Genomic DNA, 17185 nt, shown 5'->3' on the forward strand with positions numbered 1-17185 from the left:
AAAAATAATGTAGAATCATCCATTCGTTTGTTCACTTGTGTTTTCATTCATTTGTTCAACACCTAGTCACTCAGTGCTATAGTCTCAATTCCTAGTCCCCATGGACTTTTCCTCTCTAGGGGGGATTTAATCAGGAGGCAAGCACTTCCAGGGTAACGTGATGAAAACTGGGACAGGGAAAGCTCAGAGGCTATGAAAGTCTTCAGGAAATCCACCTTTCTCAAATGTGGAAGAACCAGGTGACTTCCTGGAAGAAGTGGTTGTCTAATGGGAGACATAACTAATGAGCAGAATTTCCCAGGCAGGGAACAGCGTGTGTGAAGGTTTAGAAGCAAGAAGAACTCAGCTCCTCCACCAGATCAGAGTCTAATGACTAAAATACAGAATTTCAGGAATGTACCAGGAGAAAACAGGGCTGGAAAAGTAAGCAAGGGCCAGATTATCTCTTTCTTTCTTTATTAAAGAAATTTTTATTGATGTATAGTTAATTTATAATGTTAGTTTCAGGTGTACAGCTAAGTGATTAAATATATATATATGTGTGTGTGTGTGTGTGTGTGTATGTATATTCTTTTTCAGTCTCTTTCTTTCTTAAATTTTAAGATGTATCCTGCACACAACGATCAGAGGTAATACTGTGTATTTCCACTATGGAATGAAGACCAGAGATTTGTACAAATGGAGAAAAATCGAGCTGCTGGAAGATAGTTTTATTTTTGTGGTACGCGGGCCTCTCACTGCCGTGGCCTCTCCCGTTGCGGAGCACAGGCTCCGGACACGCAGGCTCAGCGGCCATGGCTCACGGGCCCAGCCGCTCCACGGCATGTGGGATCCTCCCGGACCGGGGCACGAACCCGTGTCCCCTGCATCGGCAGGCAGACTCTCAACCACTGCGCCACCAGGGAAGCCCTGGAAGATAGTTTTTACAATACAGAGTCTTCATAAGTTTCCTAACTTCCTCTGAGTTGTCATGAATTTGAAGAACATCAGATATGTTCAAACATGCACTTCAAATCCTGCTCTATGATTCTCTCCCTCCATTAAAGTGAATATTGGGACTTACTAATAGCCAATATGTCAATCCTATTTCTATTTGTGTTTCAGGTATACAGATTGTGGTTCACAATTTTTAAAGGTTATGTTCCATTTATAGTTATAAAATATTGACTACATTCCCTGTGTTGTACTATATATCCTTAATAGCTTATTTATTTATACATAGTAATTTGTGCCTCTTAATCCTCTACCCCTATATTGCCCCTCCTCCCTTCCCTCTCTGCACTGGTAACCACTAGTTTGTTCTCTGTATCTGTGAGTCTGTTTCCTTTTTGTTGTATTCACAAGTGTGTTTTACTTTTTAGAGTCCACATAGAAGTGATATCATACAGTATTTGTCTTTCTCTGTCTGACTTATTTCACTAAGCGTAATACCCTCCAAGTTCATTCATGTTGTTGCAAATGGCAAAATTTCATTCATTTTTTATGGCTAAACAGTATTCTAGTGTGTGTGTGTGTGTGTGTGTGTGTGTGTGTGTGTGTATACCACATCTTCTTTATCCATTCATCTGTTGATGGACACTTACGTTGCTTTCATATCTTGGAAATTGTAAAAAATGCTGATTTGAACATTGGGGTGCACATATCTTTTCAAATTAGTGGGGGTTTTTGTTCTTGTTTTTGTTTTTTCCCCAGATAAATACCCAGAAGTAGAATTGCTGGGTCATATGGTAGTTCTATTTTTAGTTTTTTGAGAAACCTCCATACTGTTTTCCATAGTGGCTGCACCGATTTACATTCCCACCAAGAGTGTACAAGGGCTCTCTTTTCTCCACATCCTCACCAACAGTTGTTATTTGTGGGGTTTTTGATGATAGCTATTCTGACAGGTGTGAAGTGCTATTTCATTGTGGTTTTAATTTGCATTTCTCTGATGATTGATGATGTTAAGGATCTTTCCATATGCCTATTGGCCATCTGTATGTCTTTGGAAAAGCGTTTATTCAGGTTTTCTGCCCTTTTTTTTTAACGGCTTTTTTGGAGTATAATTGCTTTACAATGGTGTGTTAGGTGCTGCTGTATAACAAAATGAATCAGCTATACATATACATATATCCCCATATCCCCTCCCTCTTGCATCTCCCTCCCACCTTCCCTATCCCACCCCTCTAGGTGGTCACAAAGCACCGAGCTGATCTCCCTGTGCTATGTGTCTGCTTCCCACTAGCTATCTATTTTACGTTTGGTAGTGTATATATGTCCATGCCACTCTCTCACTTCATCCCAGCTTACCCTTCCCCCTCCCCGTGTCCTCAAGTCCATTCTCTATGTCTGCGTCTTTATTCCTGTCCTGCCCCTAGTTCTTCAGAACCATTTTTTATTTATTTATTTATTTTTAGATTCCATACATATGTGTTAGCTTATGGTAGTTGTTTTTCTCTTTCTGACTTACTTCACTCTGTATGACAGACTCTAGGTCCATCCACCTCACTACAAATAACTCAATTTTGTTTCCTTTTATAGCTGAATAATATTCCATTGTATATATGTGCCACACCTTCTTTATCCATTCATCTGTCAGTGGAAACTTAGGTTGCTTCCATGTCCTGGCTATTGTAAATAGTGCTGCAGTGAACAATGTGGTACATGACTCTTTTAGAATTATGGTTTTCTCAGGATATATGCCCAGTAGTGGGATTGCTGGGTCGTATGGTAATTCTATTTTTAGTTTTTTAAGGAAACTCCGTAGTGTTCTCCATAGTGGCTGTATCAATTTATATTCCCACCAACAGCGTAGGAGGGTTCCCTTTTCTCCACACCCTCTCCAGCATTTATCGTTTGTAGATTTTTTTGATGATGGCCATTCTGACCACTGTGAGGTGATACCTCATTGTAGTTTTGATTTACATTTCTCTAATGATTAGTGATGTTGAGCATCCTTTCATGTGTTTGTTGACAATCTGTATATCTTCTTTGGAGAAATGTCTATTTAGCTCTTCTGCCCATTTTTGCATTGGGTTGTTTGTTCTTTGATGTGGAACTGCATGAGCTGCTTGTATATTTTGGAGTTGCTTCAGTTGCAAATATTTTCTACCATTCTGAGGGCTGTCTTTTCATCTCCTCTATGGTTTCCTTTGCTGTGCAAAAGCTTTTAAATTTCATTAGGTCCCATTTGTATATTTTTGTTTTTATTTCCATTTCTCCAGGAGGTGGGTCAAAAAGGATCTTGATGTGATTTAAGTCATACAGTGTTCTGCCTATATTTTCCTCTAAGAGATTTATAGTGTCTTACATTTAGGTCTCTAATCCATTTTGAGTTTATTTTTGTGTATGGTGTTAGGTAGTGTTCTAATTTCATTCTTTTACATGTAGCTATCCTGTTTCCCCAGCACCACTTATTGAAGAGGCTTTCTTTTCTCCATTGTATATCCTTGCCTCCTTTGTCAAAGATAAGGTGACCATATGTGGGTGGGTTTATCTCTGGGCTTTCTATCCTGTTCCATTGATCTATATTTCTGTTTTTGTGCCAGTACTGTACTGTCTTGATTACTGTAGCTTTGTAGTATAGTCTGAAGTCTGGGAGCCTGATTCCTCGAGCTCCGTTTTTCTTTCTCAAGATTGCTTTGGCTATTTGGGATCTTTTGTGTTCCCATGCAAATTGTGCAATTTTTTGTTCTGTTCTGTGAAAAATGCCATTGGTAGTTTGATAGGGATTGCACTGAATCCTATAGTATAGTCATGTTCACAATGTTGATTCTTCCAATCCAAGAACATGGTATATCTCTCCATCTGTCTGTATCATCTTTAGTTTCTTTCATCAGTGTCTTACAGTTTTCTGCATACAGGTCTACCTAGATAGGTTTATTCCTAGGTATTTTATTCTTTTTGTTGCAGTGGTAAATGGGAGTGTTCCCTTAATCTCTCTTTCAGATTTTTCATCATTAGTGTGTAGAAATGCAAGAGATTTCTGTACATTAATTTTGTATCCTGCTACTTTACCAAATTCATTGATAGCTCTAGTAGTTTTCTCGTAACATCTTTAGGATTCTCTGTGAATAGTATCATGTCATCTGCTAAGAGTGACTGTTTTACTTCTTCTTTTCCGATTTGGATTCCTTTAATTTCTTTTTCTTCCCTGATTACCGTGGCTAGGACTTCCAAACTGTGTTGAATAATAGTGGTGAGAGTGGGCAACCTTGTCTTGCTCCTGATCTTAGAGGAAATGGTTTCAGTTTTTCACCATTGAAAATGATGTTGGCTGTGGGTTTGTCATATGTGGCCTTTATTATTTTGAGGTAAGTTCCCCCTATGCCTACTTTCTGGTGGGTTTTTATCATAAATGGGTGTTGAATTTTGTCAAAAGCTTTTTCTGCATCTATTGAGATGATCATATGCTTTTTCTCCTTCAATTTTGTTAATATGGTTTATCACATTGATTGATTTGCATATATTGAAGAATCCTTGCATTCCTGGGATAAACCCCACTTGATCATGGTGTGTATGATCCTTTTAGTGTGCTGTTGGATTCTGTTTGCTAGCATTTTGTTGAGGATTTTTGCACCTATGTTCATCAGTGCTATGGGCCTGTAGTTGTCGTTTTTTTGTGACATCTTTGTGTGGTTTTCGTATCAGGGTAATGGTGACCTCATTGAATGAGTTTGGGAGTGTTCCTCGCTCTGCTCTATTTTGGAAGAGTTTGAGAAGGATAGGTATTAGCTCTTCTCTAAATGTTTGATAAAATTGGCCTGTGAAGCTGTCTTGTCCTGGGCTTTTGTTTGTTGCAAGATTTTTAATCATAGTTTCAATTTCAGTGCTTGTGATTGGTCTGTTTATATTTTCTATTTCTTCCTGGTTCAGTCTTAGAAGATTGTGCTTTTCTAAGAATTTGTCCATTTCTTCCAGGTTATCCATTTTATTGGCATATAGTAGCTTGTAGTAATCTCTCATGAACCTTTGTATTTCTGCAGTGTCCGTTGTTACTTCTCCTTATTCATTTCTAATTCTGTTGATTTGAGTCTTTTCCCTTTTTTTCTTGATGAGCCTGGCTAATGGTTTATCAATCTCCTTTATCTTCTCAGAGAACCACCTTTTAGTTTTATTGACCTTTGCTATCGTTTCCTTCATTTCGTTTTCATTTATTTCTGATCTGATCTTTATGACTTCTTTCCTTGGGCTAACTTTGGGGTTTTTTTTGTTCTTTCTCTAATTGCTTTAGGTGTAAGTTTAGGTTGTTTATTTGAGATTTTTCTTGAGGTAGGATTGTATTGCTATATACTTCCCTCTTAGAACTGCCTTTGCTGCATCCCATAGGTTTTGGGTTGTTGTGTTTTCATTGTCATTTGTTTCTAGATATATTTTGATTTCCTCAGTGACCTCTGGTTATTTAGTAGTGTATGGTTTAGCCTCCATGTGTTTGTATTTTTTACAGATCTTTTCCTGTAATTGATATCTTGGCTCATAGTGTTGTGGTCAGAAAAGATACTTGATACGATTTCAATTTTCTTAAATTTACCAAGGCTTGATTTGTGACCCAATATATGATCTATCCTGGAGAATGTTCCATGAGCACTTGAGAAAAATGTGTATTCTGGTTTTTCTGGATGGAATGTCCTATAAATATCAATTAAGTCCATCTTTTCTAATGTATCATTTAAGGCTTGTGTTTCCTTATTTATTTTCTCTTTGGATGATCTGTCCATTGGTGAAAGTGGGGTGTTAAAGTCCCCTACTCTGTTTGTGTTACTGTCGATTTCCCCTTTTATGGCTGTTAGTATTTGCCTTATGTATTGAGGTGCTCCTATGTTGGGTGCATAAGTATTTACAATTGTTATATCTTCTTCTTGGATTGATCCCTTGATCATTATTTAGTGTCCTTGTCTCTTGTAATAGTCTTTGTTTTAAAGTCTATTTTGTCTGATATGAGAATTGCTACTCCAGCTTTCTTTTGATTTCCATTTGCATGGATTACCTTTCTCCATCTCCTCACTTTCAGTCTCTATGTATCCCTACGTCTGAGGTGGGTCTCTTGTAGACAGCTTATATATGGGTCTTGTTTTTGTATCCTTTCAGCCAGTCTGTGTCTTTTGGTTGGAGCATTTAATCCATTTGCTTTAAGGTAATTATCCATATGTATGTTCCTATTACCGTTTTCTTAATTGTTTTTGGTTTGTTGTTGTAGGTCTTTTCCTTCTCTTGTGTTTCCTGCCTAGAGAAGTTCCTTTAGCATTTGTTGTAAAGCTGCTTTGGTGGTGCTGAATTCTCTTAGCTTTTGCTTGTTTGTAAAAGTTTTAATTTCTCCATCAAATCTGAACGAGATCCTTGCTGGGTAGAGTAATCTTGGTTGTACGTTTTTGCGTTTCATCACTTTAAATATGTCCTACCACTCCCTTCTGGCTTGTAGAGTTTCTGCTGAGAGATCAGCTGTTAACCCTATGGGGATTCCCTTGTGTGTTATTTGTTGGTTTTCCCTTGCTGCTTTTAATATTTTTTCTTTGTATTTAATTTTTGATAGTTTGATTACTATGTGTCTTGGCATGTTTCTCCTTGATTTATCCTGTATGGGACTCTCTGCACTTCCTGGACTTGATTGACTATTTCCTTTCCCATATTAGGGAAGTTTTCAACTATAATCTCTCAAAATATTTTCTCAGTCCTTTTCTTTTTCACTTCATCTTCTGGGACCCCTATAACTGGAATGTTGGTGCATTTAATGTCATCCCAGTGGTCTCCGAGACTGCCCTAAATTCTTTTCATTCTTTTTCTTTATTCTGCTCTGCAGTAGTTATTTCAACTATTTTATCATCCAGGTCACTTATCCATTCTTCTGCCTCAGTTATTCTGCTATTGATTCCTTCTAGAGAATTTTTAATTTCATTTATTGTGCTGTTCATCATTGTTTGTTTGCTCTTTAGTTCTTCTAGGTCCCTGTTAAAACGTTTCTTGTATTTTCTCCATTCTATTTCCAAGATTTTGTATCATCTTTACTATCGTTACTCTGAATTCTTTTTCAGGTAGACTGCGTATTTCCTCTTCATTTGTTTGGTGGGTTTTTACCTTGCTCCTTCATCTGCTGTGTATTTCTCTGTCTTCTTAATTTGCTTAACTTACTGTGTTTGGGGTTTCCTTTTAACAGGCCACAAGTTCATAGTTCCCATTGTTTTTGGTGTCTGCCCCCAGTGGGTAAGTTTAGTTCAGTGGGCTGTGTAGGCTTCCTGGTGGAGGGGACTGGTGCTTGTGTTCTGATGGGTGAGTCTGGATCTTGTCTTTCTGACGGGCAGGACCACGTCCAGTGGTGTGTTTTGGGGTGTCTGTGACCTTATTATGGTTTTAGGCAGCCTCTCTGCTAATGGGTGGTGTTGTGTTCCTGTCTTGCTACTTGTTTGGCATGGGATATTCAGCACTGGAGCTTACTGATTGTTGAGTGGAGCTGGGTCTTAGCATTGAGATGGAGCTCTCTGGGAGAGTTCTCACCGATTGATATTATGAGGGGCCAGGAAGTCTCTGGTGGACCAGTGTCCTGAACTTGGCTCTCCCCCCTCAGAGGCTCAGGCCTGACACCTGGGTGGAACACTAAGACCCTGTCAGCCACACGGCTCAGAAGAAAGGGAGAAAACAAATAAAAAAGAAAGAAAGAAAAATTAAAAATAAAGTTATTAAAATAAAAAAATTATTAAAATAAATAAATAAAAAGTTAAAAAAAAAAGAGCAACCAATCCCACAAAGTAATCCACCAATGATAACAAGCACTAAAAACTATACTAAAAAGAAACGGACAGAAAGAACCCTAGGACAGATGGTAAAAGCAAACCTATACAGACAAAATCACACAAGGAAGCGTACACATACACAATCACAAAAAGGAAAAGAAAAATATATATACATATATATATATATATAAAAGAAGAGAACAAACAAATCAATAAATAAATCTACCAATGATAATAAGCTGTAAATACTAAACTAAGATAAACATAAAAGTAGAAACAAATTAGACACAGAAAGCAAACTCCAAGTCTACAGTTGCTCCCAAAGTCCACCGCCTCAGTTTTGGGATGATTCGTTGTCTATTCAGGTATTCCACAGATGCAGGGTACATCAAGTTGATTGTGGAGATTTAATCCGCTGCTCCTGATGCTGCATGGAGAGATTTCCCTTTCTCTTCTTTGTTCGCACAGCTCCTGGGGTTCAGCTTTGGATTTCCCCCTGCCTCTGCAGGTAGGTCGCCCTTTGGCATCTGTTCTTCACCCAGACAGGAGGGTGTTAAAGGAGCAATGATTCCGGGGCTCTGGCTCACTCAAGCCGGGAGAAGGGAGGGGTATGGTAGTTATAACTGGAATGCAGGGTGAGCCTGCGGTGGCAGAGGCTAGCAAGACATTGCAACAGCCTGAGGAACGCTGTGTGTTCTCCCAGGGAAGTTGTCCGTGGATCATGGAACGCTGGCAATGGCGGGCTGCACAGGCTCCCAGGACGGGAGGTGTGGATAGTGACCCGTGCTTGCACATAGGCTTCTTGGTGGCTGCAGCAGCAGCGTTAGTATTTCATGCCCGTCTCTGGTGTCCACGCTGATAGCTGTGGCTCATGCCTGTCTCTGGGGTTCATTTAGGCGGTGCTCTGAATCCCCTCTCCTCACACACCCCGAACAATGGTCTCTTGCCTCTTAGGCAAATCCATACTTTTTCCCAGACTCCCTTCCGGCTAGCTGTGGTGCACTAGCCCCCTTCAGACTGTGTTCATGCAGCCACCACCAGTCACGTCCCTGGGATCTGACCTCCGAAGCCCGAGCCTCAGCTCCCAGCCCCCACCCGACCCAGCGGTTGAGCAGACAAGTCTTTCAGGTTGGTGAGTGCTGGTCGGCACTGATCCTCTGTGTGGGAATCTGTCCACTTTGCCCTCTGCACCCCTGTTGCTGCGCTCTCCGCCATGACTCTGAAGCTTCCCCCCCTGCCCACCCTCCATCCCCACCAGTGAAAGGGCTTCCTAGTGTGTGGAAACTTCTTCCTTCACGGCTCCCTCCCACTGGTGCAAGTCCCGTGCCTATCCTTTTGTCTCTGTTTTTTCTTTTTTCTTTTGCCCTACCCAGGTATGTGGGAAGTTTTTTGCCTTTTGGGAAGTCTGAGGTCTTCTGCAAGGATTCAGTAGGTGTTCAGCAGGAGTTGTTCCACATGTAGGTGTATTTTTGATGTAGTTATGGAAGGAAGGTGATCTCCATGTCTTTCTCCTCCACCATCTTGAAGTTCCTCCCTCCCCTTTTTTTTATTGTTTTTTTTTCTTTGATGTTGAGTTGTATGAGCTGTTTATATATTTTGTATATTAACCCCTTATCAGTCTTATCATTTGCAAATATTTTCTCCCATTCAGTAGGTTGTCTTTTTGTTTTGTTGATGATTTCTATAGGCAGTATTTTAACAGGTAAATTAGGTAAAATATCTGCTCAGAAGAAGACAAAAACTTTCAACTGTAACCTTAATCAAAGTTAGCTGCTTTAAAGTATTCTAGGAACTTCCCTGGTGGTCGAGTGGTAAAGAATCTGCCTTCCAATGCAGGGGACGCACGTTCAGTCCCTGGTTGGGGAACTAAGATCCCACGTGCAGCCAGGCAACTAAGCCCTTGTGCCACAATTGAGCTTGTGTACCTCAACAAGAGAGCCTGCGTGCTGCAAACCACAGAGCCCATGCACCCTGGAGCCTGCACACCACAACTAGAGAGAGAAAACCCGCATGACACAACTAGAGAGAAGCCTGCACACCGCGGAAGAGCCCATGCGCTGTAACGAAAGATCCTGAATGCCTCAGCAAAGATCTCGTGTGCCAGAACTAAGAACTGACACAGCCAAAAAAATAAAGAAAATAAATAAAACGAATATTCAAAAAAAGTATTCTAGAATGCTCTATAAAATATTAGTTTGAAAATAATTGTATAAGATGAATAAGGGGAGAAGACTATTACTGAATCATTAACTCTCTTTCAAAATAATTTGTATTTTCCTCTTTCCATGATTGTTCATGGTGTTCCCTCTGTTAAGAATGCTGACTACCAGCCTCATCCTTTGATGTCCATTTTTGCTTCCTTAGACCATTTTACTTTTTTTCAGGAAGGGGAACTTATTCATATCTTTCTACTCATTTGTATGATTATTATTTTTGTTTTGTTTTGTTTTGCGGTACGTGGGCCTCTCACTGCTGTGGCCTCTCCTGTTGCGGAGCACAGGCTCCGGACGCGCAGGCTCAGCAGCCATGGCTCACGGGCCCAGCCGCTCCGCGGCATGTGGGATCTTTCCGGACCGGGGCACGAACCCGTGTCCCCTGCATCGGCAGGTGGACTCTCAACCACTGCGCCACCAGGGAAGCCCTGTATGATTATTATTTTACTTGTTACGTATTTTAAACAGTTTTACTAAGTTAGTAGAAATGTACCGTAGACTTTTTTATCCACTGTAGCACTTAATTGGGCACATGTTGTTTAATCAGTAATGTTAAAATATTTAGACAGAAGCCTCATGAAAGAATTTTTTTTTTTTTTTTTTTGGCGGTATGCGGGCCTCTCACTGCTGTGGCCTCTCCCGTTGCGGAGCATAGGCTCCGGACGCGCAGGCTCAGCGGCCGTGGCTCACGGGCCCAGCCACTCCGCGGCATGTGGGATCCTCCCGGACCAGGGCACGAACCCGTGTCCCCTGCATCGGCAGGTGGACTCTCAGCCACTGCGCCACTGCGCCACCAGGGAAGCCCGACATGAAAGAATTTAAGTTTCATAGATGAATAATCTAATCCTTCCCAACTTTGACAAGGAAAAAATGTTGAGTCAAATACGCTTCTTTAGTCACTGGATGCTGCTGAGTAATTAACATACAGGAGTTTCTAAAGATCAGGCTGTTACATGGACTCTTTCTGTCCATTCTTCTGTGGCCAGAAATGTCGAATGAGTGGTTCTACAGGGAAATGCATAGTCTCTTACTGGAAAAATTCTGTAGGGAGTGAACTAACCAAAGGGAAGATGTTAGCACCCGTCTCTGACCTCAGTGTTCTGTATTCCGGCTATAAACATGATACACATAAGGAGAGCCCCACAGTACACTTGCTCTTTATTTTTGCCGAGGATTCCCTTATATAGACGGTAAGCATAAAGCCATTTAGATAGCTCATCTGCTCCCTAAATAACATATAAAAGTGCTTAGGGCATAGAAAGCACTGGACAAATATTAGTTTTCACTTTAGCTTTTAATATCGTTTCATTCTTTAGAGCTATGCTGACCAAAGAGCCACTGGCCGCCCATGGGTACTGAACACTTGAAATATTACTTGTCTACCTTGATATGTGCTCAAAATATACACACTGAATTTCAAACACTTAGTATGGAAAAAAGGATATCAACTAGCTCATTAATAACTTTAATATTGATTGCATGGTAGTGTGGATATATTGAGTTACATAAAATATATTATTTAAGTTAATTTCACCTGTTGCTTTTTTGTTTTATTAATGTGGCCACTAGAAAACTTAAAATTACATATGTGCCCACATTTATGGCTTGCATTATATTTCTGTTGGACAGAACTGCTTTAGAGAGACTCCCAGGTGTGTGGCAAGACAGCTGTACTGTAGATGTTCATCAAGGATCTTGATCATCTAAGAGGAAAAGAAGGAGAGCAAATTATAGCTGAGCAAATAGAAACTGTTCACTTATTAAAAATTGAAATTAAATTTTTTTTTTTTTTTACTGTTTTGTGGTCAGCTTTATCTTTAAGAAACTATAGCTAACATTTTATGTCTAATGGAAAATAAAATCCCTATTTCTAGGTTACTGGTTGGTTCACCATGGAGTGGCTTTCCTGAGAACCGAATGGGAGATGTGTATAAATGTCCTGTTGATCTATCCACCACTACATGTGAAAAACTGAATTTGCAAAGTAAGTTATAATTAGCAATGTGATTACTTTACACGTAACAAAATCTCATTTGTTATATACACAGCTGAAAGATAACAACAAAACCAATCATAGTTTTGTGTTTAAGGAATATAGACAGCTTTTGTTGCCTTTATGTCTGTAGTCATATGGGGCCCAACTGTATTCAAATTTCCAACACGGTTTGATGACCTGATAAGAAAGATGGATGCATGGGAAACGTGCTGCCTCCTGGGCCATCTATCCCCAGACTGTGGACCGGTTTCCACCGACATGTAGGATTATTTTGCTGGTTACTTATAGAAATCTGAGACTATCCATACTTCTCTCCCTCCTCAAAACAAACCATTAAGTATAGAAACATCAGTACTAGGGCTGATTTGGGGTGTGCTGAGGAACACTCTTTATTTCTGGTCATGTCTAAATGATTTCATTCTACTAAAAGAAATTCACAGTTTAGAATTCTTTGTAATTGTTTGCAATTGCTGTTTTAATTATCCACAAAAGTAGACCTCTGTTTCCAGAAGTTAAGTAGTGAAGGAGAATTGGGAAAATAGTTTGATAAGGTAGCAGAGTTAAGAGACAATTTTTCTAATAAAAAAGAGATGATCCTTTTTGTAGGGAGAGTGGAAGGAGGCAATAAAAAGGGAGTGACTCCTGGTCAAGAATAAAGTTAACTGGATGGAATTAATGTCTCTGGTACCTGGGAAAATGAGTCTTAGGAAGAATGCTCTCTTCTCTGAAACACAAAGGAAAGAGAGGAGTCAGAATTCTAGAAGGACCTTTAGGTAAAGATGAGAGAAGTTGAGATTATCTTTCAAGTGTGATTATCTTCTTTGCAGTAGAGAGTGATGGGATCTGGGCTGAGTTTGGAGGCTTGAGAAGAAGGGTGAAGTTTTAAAACAGGTATCCTGGGAAATGGGGCATAAACTATATAATAAAACTTTTGAATACTCACCCCTAATATATATATTTTTATTATTTTAGAAATTTTATGCATATGTATATATACATATGAGCAGATGACTTAGCATAATTTATGTGTATACACATATACATAGACAGCGTAATTTTATGTATATATATACCTGTATGTGTACATATATGTATACACCTTGGCAGAGATCAGAGGATATGAGAAAATAATGATATTATTGAGAAGAATTTCAGTGTTCAGTAGCTCAAGAATGGATACAGCAGATGATGCCCTATTTGAGTGGGAGAGAGAAGGTTGGAGAGATTTATCTATTATTCTACATGCTAGTGTCATGATTTCCTTTTAAAGTTCATTCACTATTGCTTTGAGCCAGATTCTACCATACGGCATCCTTCGATAACACTTTAAGGATATTTTTTTCCGATCCAGAATAAAGCTTTAGCTGGAGCCACCATGACCTTTGCAGACTCCACCCCCTAGGATCACATTCTGCAGATGTGATCACATATTTAAATGAGCTGCCAGATCACTGAAGGCATCTCATTTCCATACACTTCATTATATAACACAAGCACTAAATTCAATGCTACATGTAAACCTGAGTGTACATTGAAAAAAAATGGCTTTAAATAAATGATGATTTAACCACTCTTAAAAATCTTCTCCCCTTCGAAAGCTTCCACGAGCATTTCCAACGTTACTGAGATGAAAACCAACATGAGCCTTGGCTTGACACTGACAAGGAACGTGGGAACGGGTGGATTTCTCGTGAGTGTTTACTTTTCAAATCCTCATTCCTCTCAAGAAAGGATGAAGTCAGTGTCTTCTCACCATCCCTCCTAGCAAGCCAGATCTTGAGGTTTAAATGTTTGAGCTTGATTTTGGATAAGACATGCTAGATGGAGAGCCAACATGAAAGAACAATATGTTGATATGTAGATGTCTTAAGATATTTAGTAAAACCATTGCCACAGAATGTTTTGGAAAAAGGGATCAGAAGGAACACCGATTCTTTACCCTTGGAAAATGTGCTTTGTATTTGTTGATAACAGCAGAATTCTAGCTCTCATTTCTCCTTCCTGTAGGAACATTCAGGATAGGTACTGCAAATTCAGAAAGTAGGTTTCAAAGCTATAAAGTACTTTTATTTTTAATCGTTTCTGATAATCATTGACCAATCTGATATTATTTAAGGCATGGCTTGATCTCGTCTTATTTCATGTTAATGTGTACTCTCATTTAGTTTCTAGAAAGCTGTGAAAAGACCACCACAAATCAGTAAAAGAGAATGCCTTATTTAACAAGAGGTCTGGGGACAATTAATTGGTGAATAACTTGCATATCCAAATATACTTCTGAGTGAATTAAAAAGTTAATATAAAAAACTAGAAGAAAATGGAAGTTTTCTGAAAGAGAGAATAATTCCTGAGTTTGGGACTAACAAAAAAATAACATAGAAAACTGTTGAAAAGATGCAACTGTAAAAAAATGAAAACCATCACACACCAAAAAAAAAAAAAAAAAGTGTTTAAAGGCAAACAAAAACCCAGTCTCATCTGACATTTCTGCCAGTCCATGTAGGTGTAACCTAGTTGTATAGCCCTGTTAAAGTAGTCTTAGAAAGTTTACTTTAACTTTACATTGGTTATGACATGCTACATTGATATGCTAACTTAAAAGCTTGGGTGTATAACCAGATTGCTCTAAAAATGTAATCAATTTTGAATAATATCATTCTATTTTTACTGAGAGATATTAGAGAGACCTTGGTACCACTAACTGAATTAAGTGTTGCTTATAATATGTGTTAGATCAATGCATAAATGAATATTGCAATGAATCTTCCTGTTTATGATCTTCTGAAGTCTTTATCATAAGGTTGCTTTTGTCTTTTTTTTAAAGTTGAATAAATTAAGAAAGAAAAACATTAAGATACAGGGATTATAGAATGTGCTTCAAAGTTTTTAGTCTGTAACTTCAGATTTTTAATGTGTAACTATAGATTTTTATATGCAAAATAAAACATTTTGTAAATCTTATTTATAAAATAAAATTGTAAGAGAATTTGAGAGATTAACAGTCAATGTAGCAAGTAGAAGGAAGGAGGGAGGGAGGGAAAGAGAAAAAAAAAGAAAAGAAAAAAGCCAAAGTCTTCTTTCCATACCTAAAAGGTCAAAATCTTAAGATACTCTTAAGAATTCTGTGGAAAAGACTGACAATCATCACATTTTTTTTTTTTTTGAACCTTCTTAAGTTCCGGGCTTAAAGCAGGAATGTTGTTCTGGCATTAACAATTGGCATATTCTAATTTCAACTCCTTAATGCTGTTTTCCATTGCTTTTAAAACAAAAAAATCTTTTTTAATACTTCATGAGTTAGTATTTTTAAGGGTGATTAAGATAAACCAACTTGGGGGTGGGGATATAGGAATCAGTAGTTGGTATCTTATTCGGTATACTAACCCAAGGCATCAATAGTGATTTCTCCCTAACTAATTGGCAAAATGAACCAGTTTTATAAGGGAAAAACTATGCCTTGTTCATTGAGCATGAAATATGACCACAGCAGCTTCTCCTTTGAGCTACCAACAATTAAAGTGGGTCAAATAAGTTCCCTTTCATTCTTCCAATCACTCTTTGCAAGTCCACACTTTTCAGTTAAGTTTTAATAATTGGTCCACAGCTTTACATAAGGTTAAACTGTATAGATTTGTTTTTAAGATCATCACTAGACTTCTCTTCCCCATTTTTTCTCCTTTCACATCTAACGATTTGAATATTATTTAATCTAATGTTTCCCACGTGATTTAATCATGATTTAATCAGGAGTTCTTGGCATTCAAGGGCTGCTGAAAGGGAGAGCTTTGGGGTCAGGTCAGTGGAGATATTAATAGTTGGAGTATGATGTGCACAAGAAGACAAATGCCAGCTTTGATAACTGAAGGTTCTAGGGGCCAGAAGTATGGGGTTCTGAAGTCCTCAAAGAAATACTTTGATAACTACAGAGTTGAAAACTGGCGGTTCATGAACCTCCTTTGTGTTTGTTTAGCATGTAGAGTGTTTCAGGTTTTTGTTAACTATAAATTTTCACACAAAATTCTCTCTTTGACTCTCCTTGAGAATTTGGGAGGTCTGGCCACACGGGGCCTGTTGCACACCAGCCCACAGGCAGGAGCCACAATGGTCTGCCCTGCACAGAAAGCGTGGGCTCTTCATTCACCATGGTGTCTACACCTGGCTGGAGCTCTCTTCCAGGCTGCCTGCCTGGCCCATGGGGACGTGAGGACTTAGGGTTTCTGCTGCAGAGTATAAATGGAAGGGACAGGAGGAGACCTATGTTCAAGGAATAACAATGATAATGATGCTGGCTAACAATTATATATCCCTTGCTATTTACCCAGCACTGTTCTAAGTGTTTATAGACTCATTTCGTCTTCACAGCAGCCTTAAGTTAGGAGGAGGTCTGATCATCCTCATTTTACAGATGAAGCAGCTGAGACCCAGGTATCTGAGAGACAAAAAATGAACTTTGCACGCATTTTCCTCCTGGGTGTTCTCTGGAAGGACAGCACCCCTTTTGTCGAGCTTGGTGGGTGACCTGATGGGCTCCTCCCTACACTGACAGTCCCAGTGCTCCGGTCCCCAAGACGCCTGACACCAGGCACAGCACATCTGCCGCCCTCTCCCTCCCGTCTGTGGACTCCAGTGCACTTTCTCTCAAAGGCACTGTTGACTTGTTAGTTTCAAGAGTTGACGATTCCTAGAGTCTTATAAGAGAATAGAAATAGTCCTGAGTTTCACAAATGGCGAGGTGGAGGGTTAACGTTTTCCATGTGTTTTGTCATTGTTTTCATTTCTTTTAAGACCTGTGGTCCCCTGTGGGCACAGCAGTGCGGAAATCAGTTTTACACAACCGGGTTATGCTCTGATGTCAGTCCTAATTTTCAGCTCCTGACCAGCTTTTCACCTGCAGTTCAGAGTAAGTTATGAATGTGCAGAGGGTCTGAGCAATGCCTTACCTTAAAGGAGGGGAAAAATTGTGTCAACAAGTGCCATCCTTTTTTACTTTGTCTCATTTGTATGTGGATGTGATTTTGCCTTACCTATGGATATATGTTTCTTTCGTCGTTTCCTGTGTAGCCTGCCCTTCCCTCATAGATGTTGTGGTTGTATGTGATGAATCAAACAGTATTTACCCCTGGGATGCAGTAAAGAACTTTTTGGAAAAATTTGTGCAAGGCCTGGATATAGGCCCCACAAAGACACAGGTATGGACATCCACTATATATACACTAACCCACGGCTTTCGTTCTGAGAAAATATTATTAGAGATGAGGTCTTTATCTTTGCAT

The 17185-nt window shown here is 39.3% G+C and overlaps 1 protein-coding gene across 1 annotated transcript in view; it reads left to right on the forward strand.

The window, feature by feature from the left end:
* Positions 1 to 17185, forward strand: part of ITGA2 (integrin subunit alpha 2) — a 102971-nt gene that overhangs the window by 36213 nt on the left and 49573 nt on the right. Inside the window, exons 3-6 of the mRNA XM_033852854.2 lie at positions 11791 to 11900; positions 13511 to 13602; positions 16698 to 16812; positions 16974 to 17101. Coding sequence (XP_033708745.1) covers positions 11791 to 11900; positions 13511 to 13602; positions 16698 to 16812; positions 16974 to 17101 — 445 coding nt within the window. The remainder of the gene's footprint in view (positions 1 to 11790; positions 11901 to 13510; positions 13603 to 16697; positions 16813 to 16973; positions 17102 to 17185) is intronic.

This window comes from Tursiops truncatus, chromosome 3, assembly GCF_011762595.2.
Source record: "Tursiops truncatus isolate mTurTru1 chromosome 3, mTurTru1.mat.Y, whole genome shotgun sequence".
Lineage (NCBI taxonomy): Eukaryota > Metazoa > Chordata > Mammalia > Artiodactyla > Delphinidae > Tursiops > Tursiops truncatus.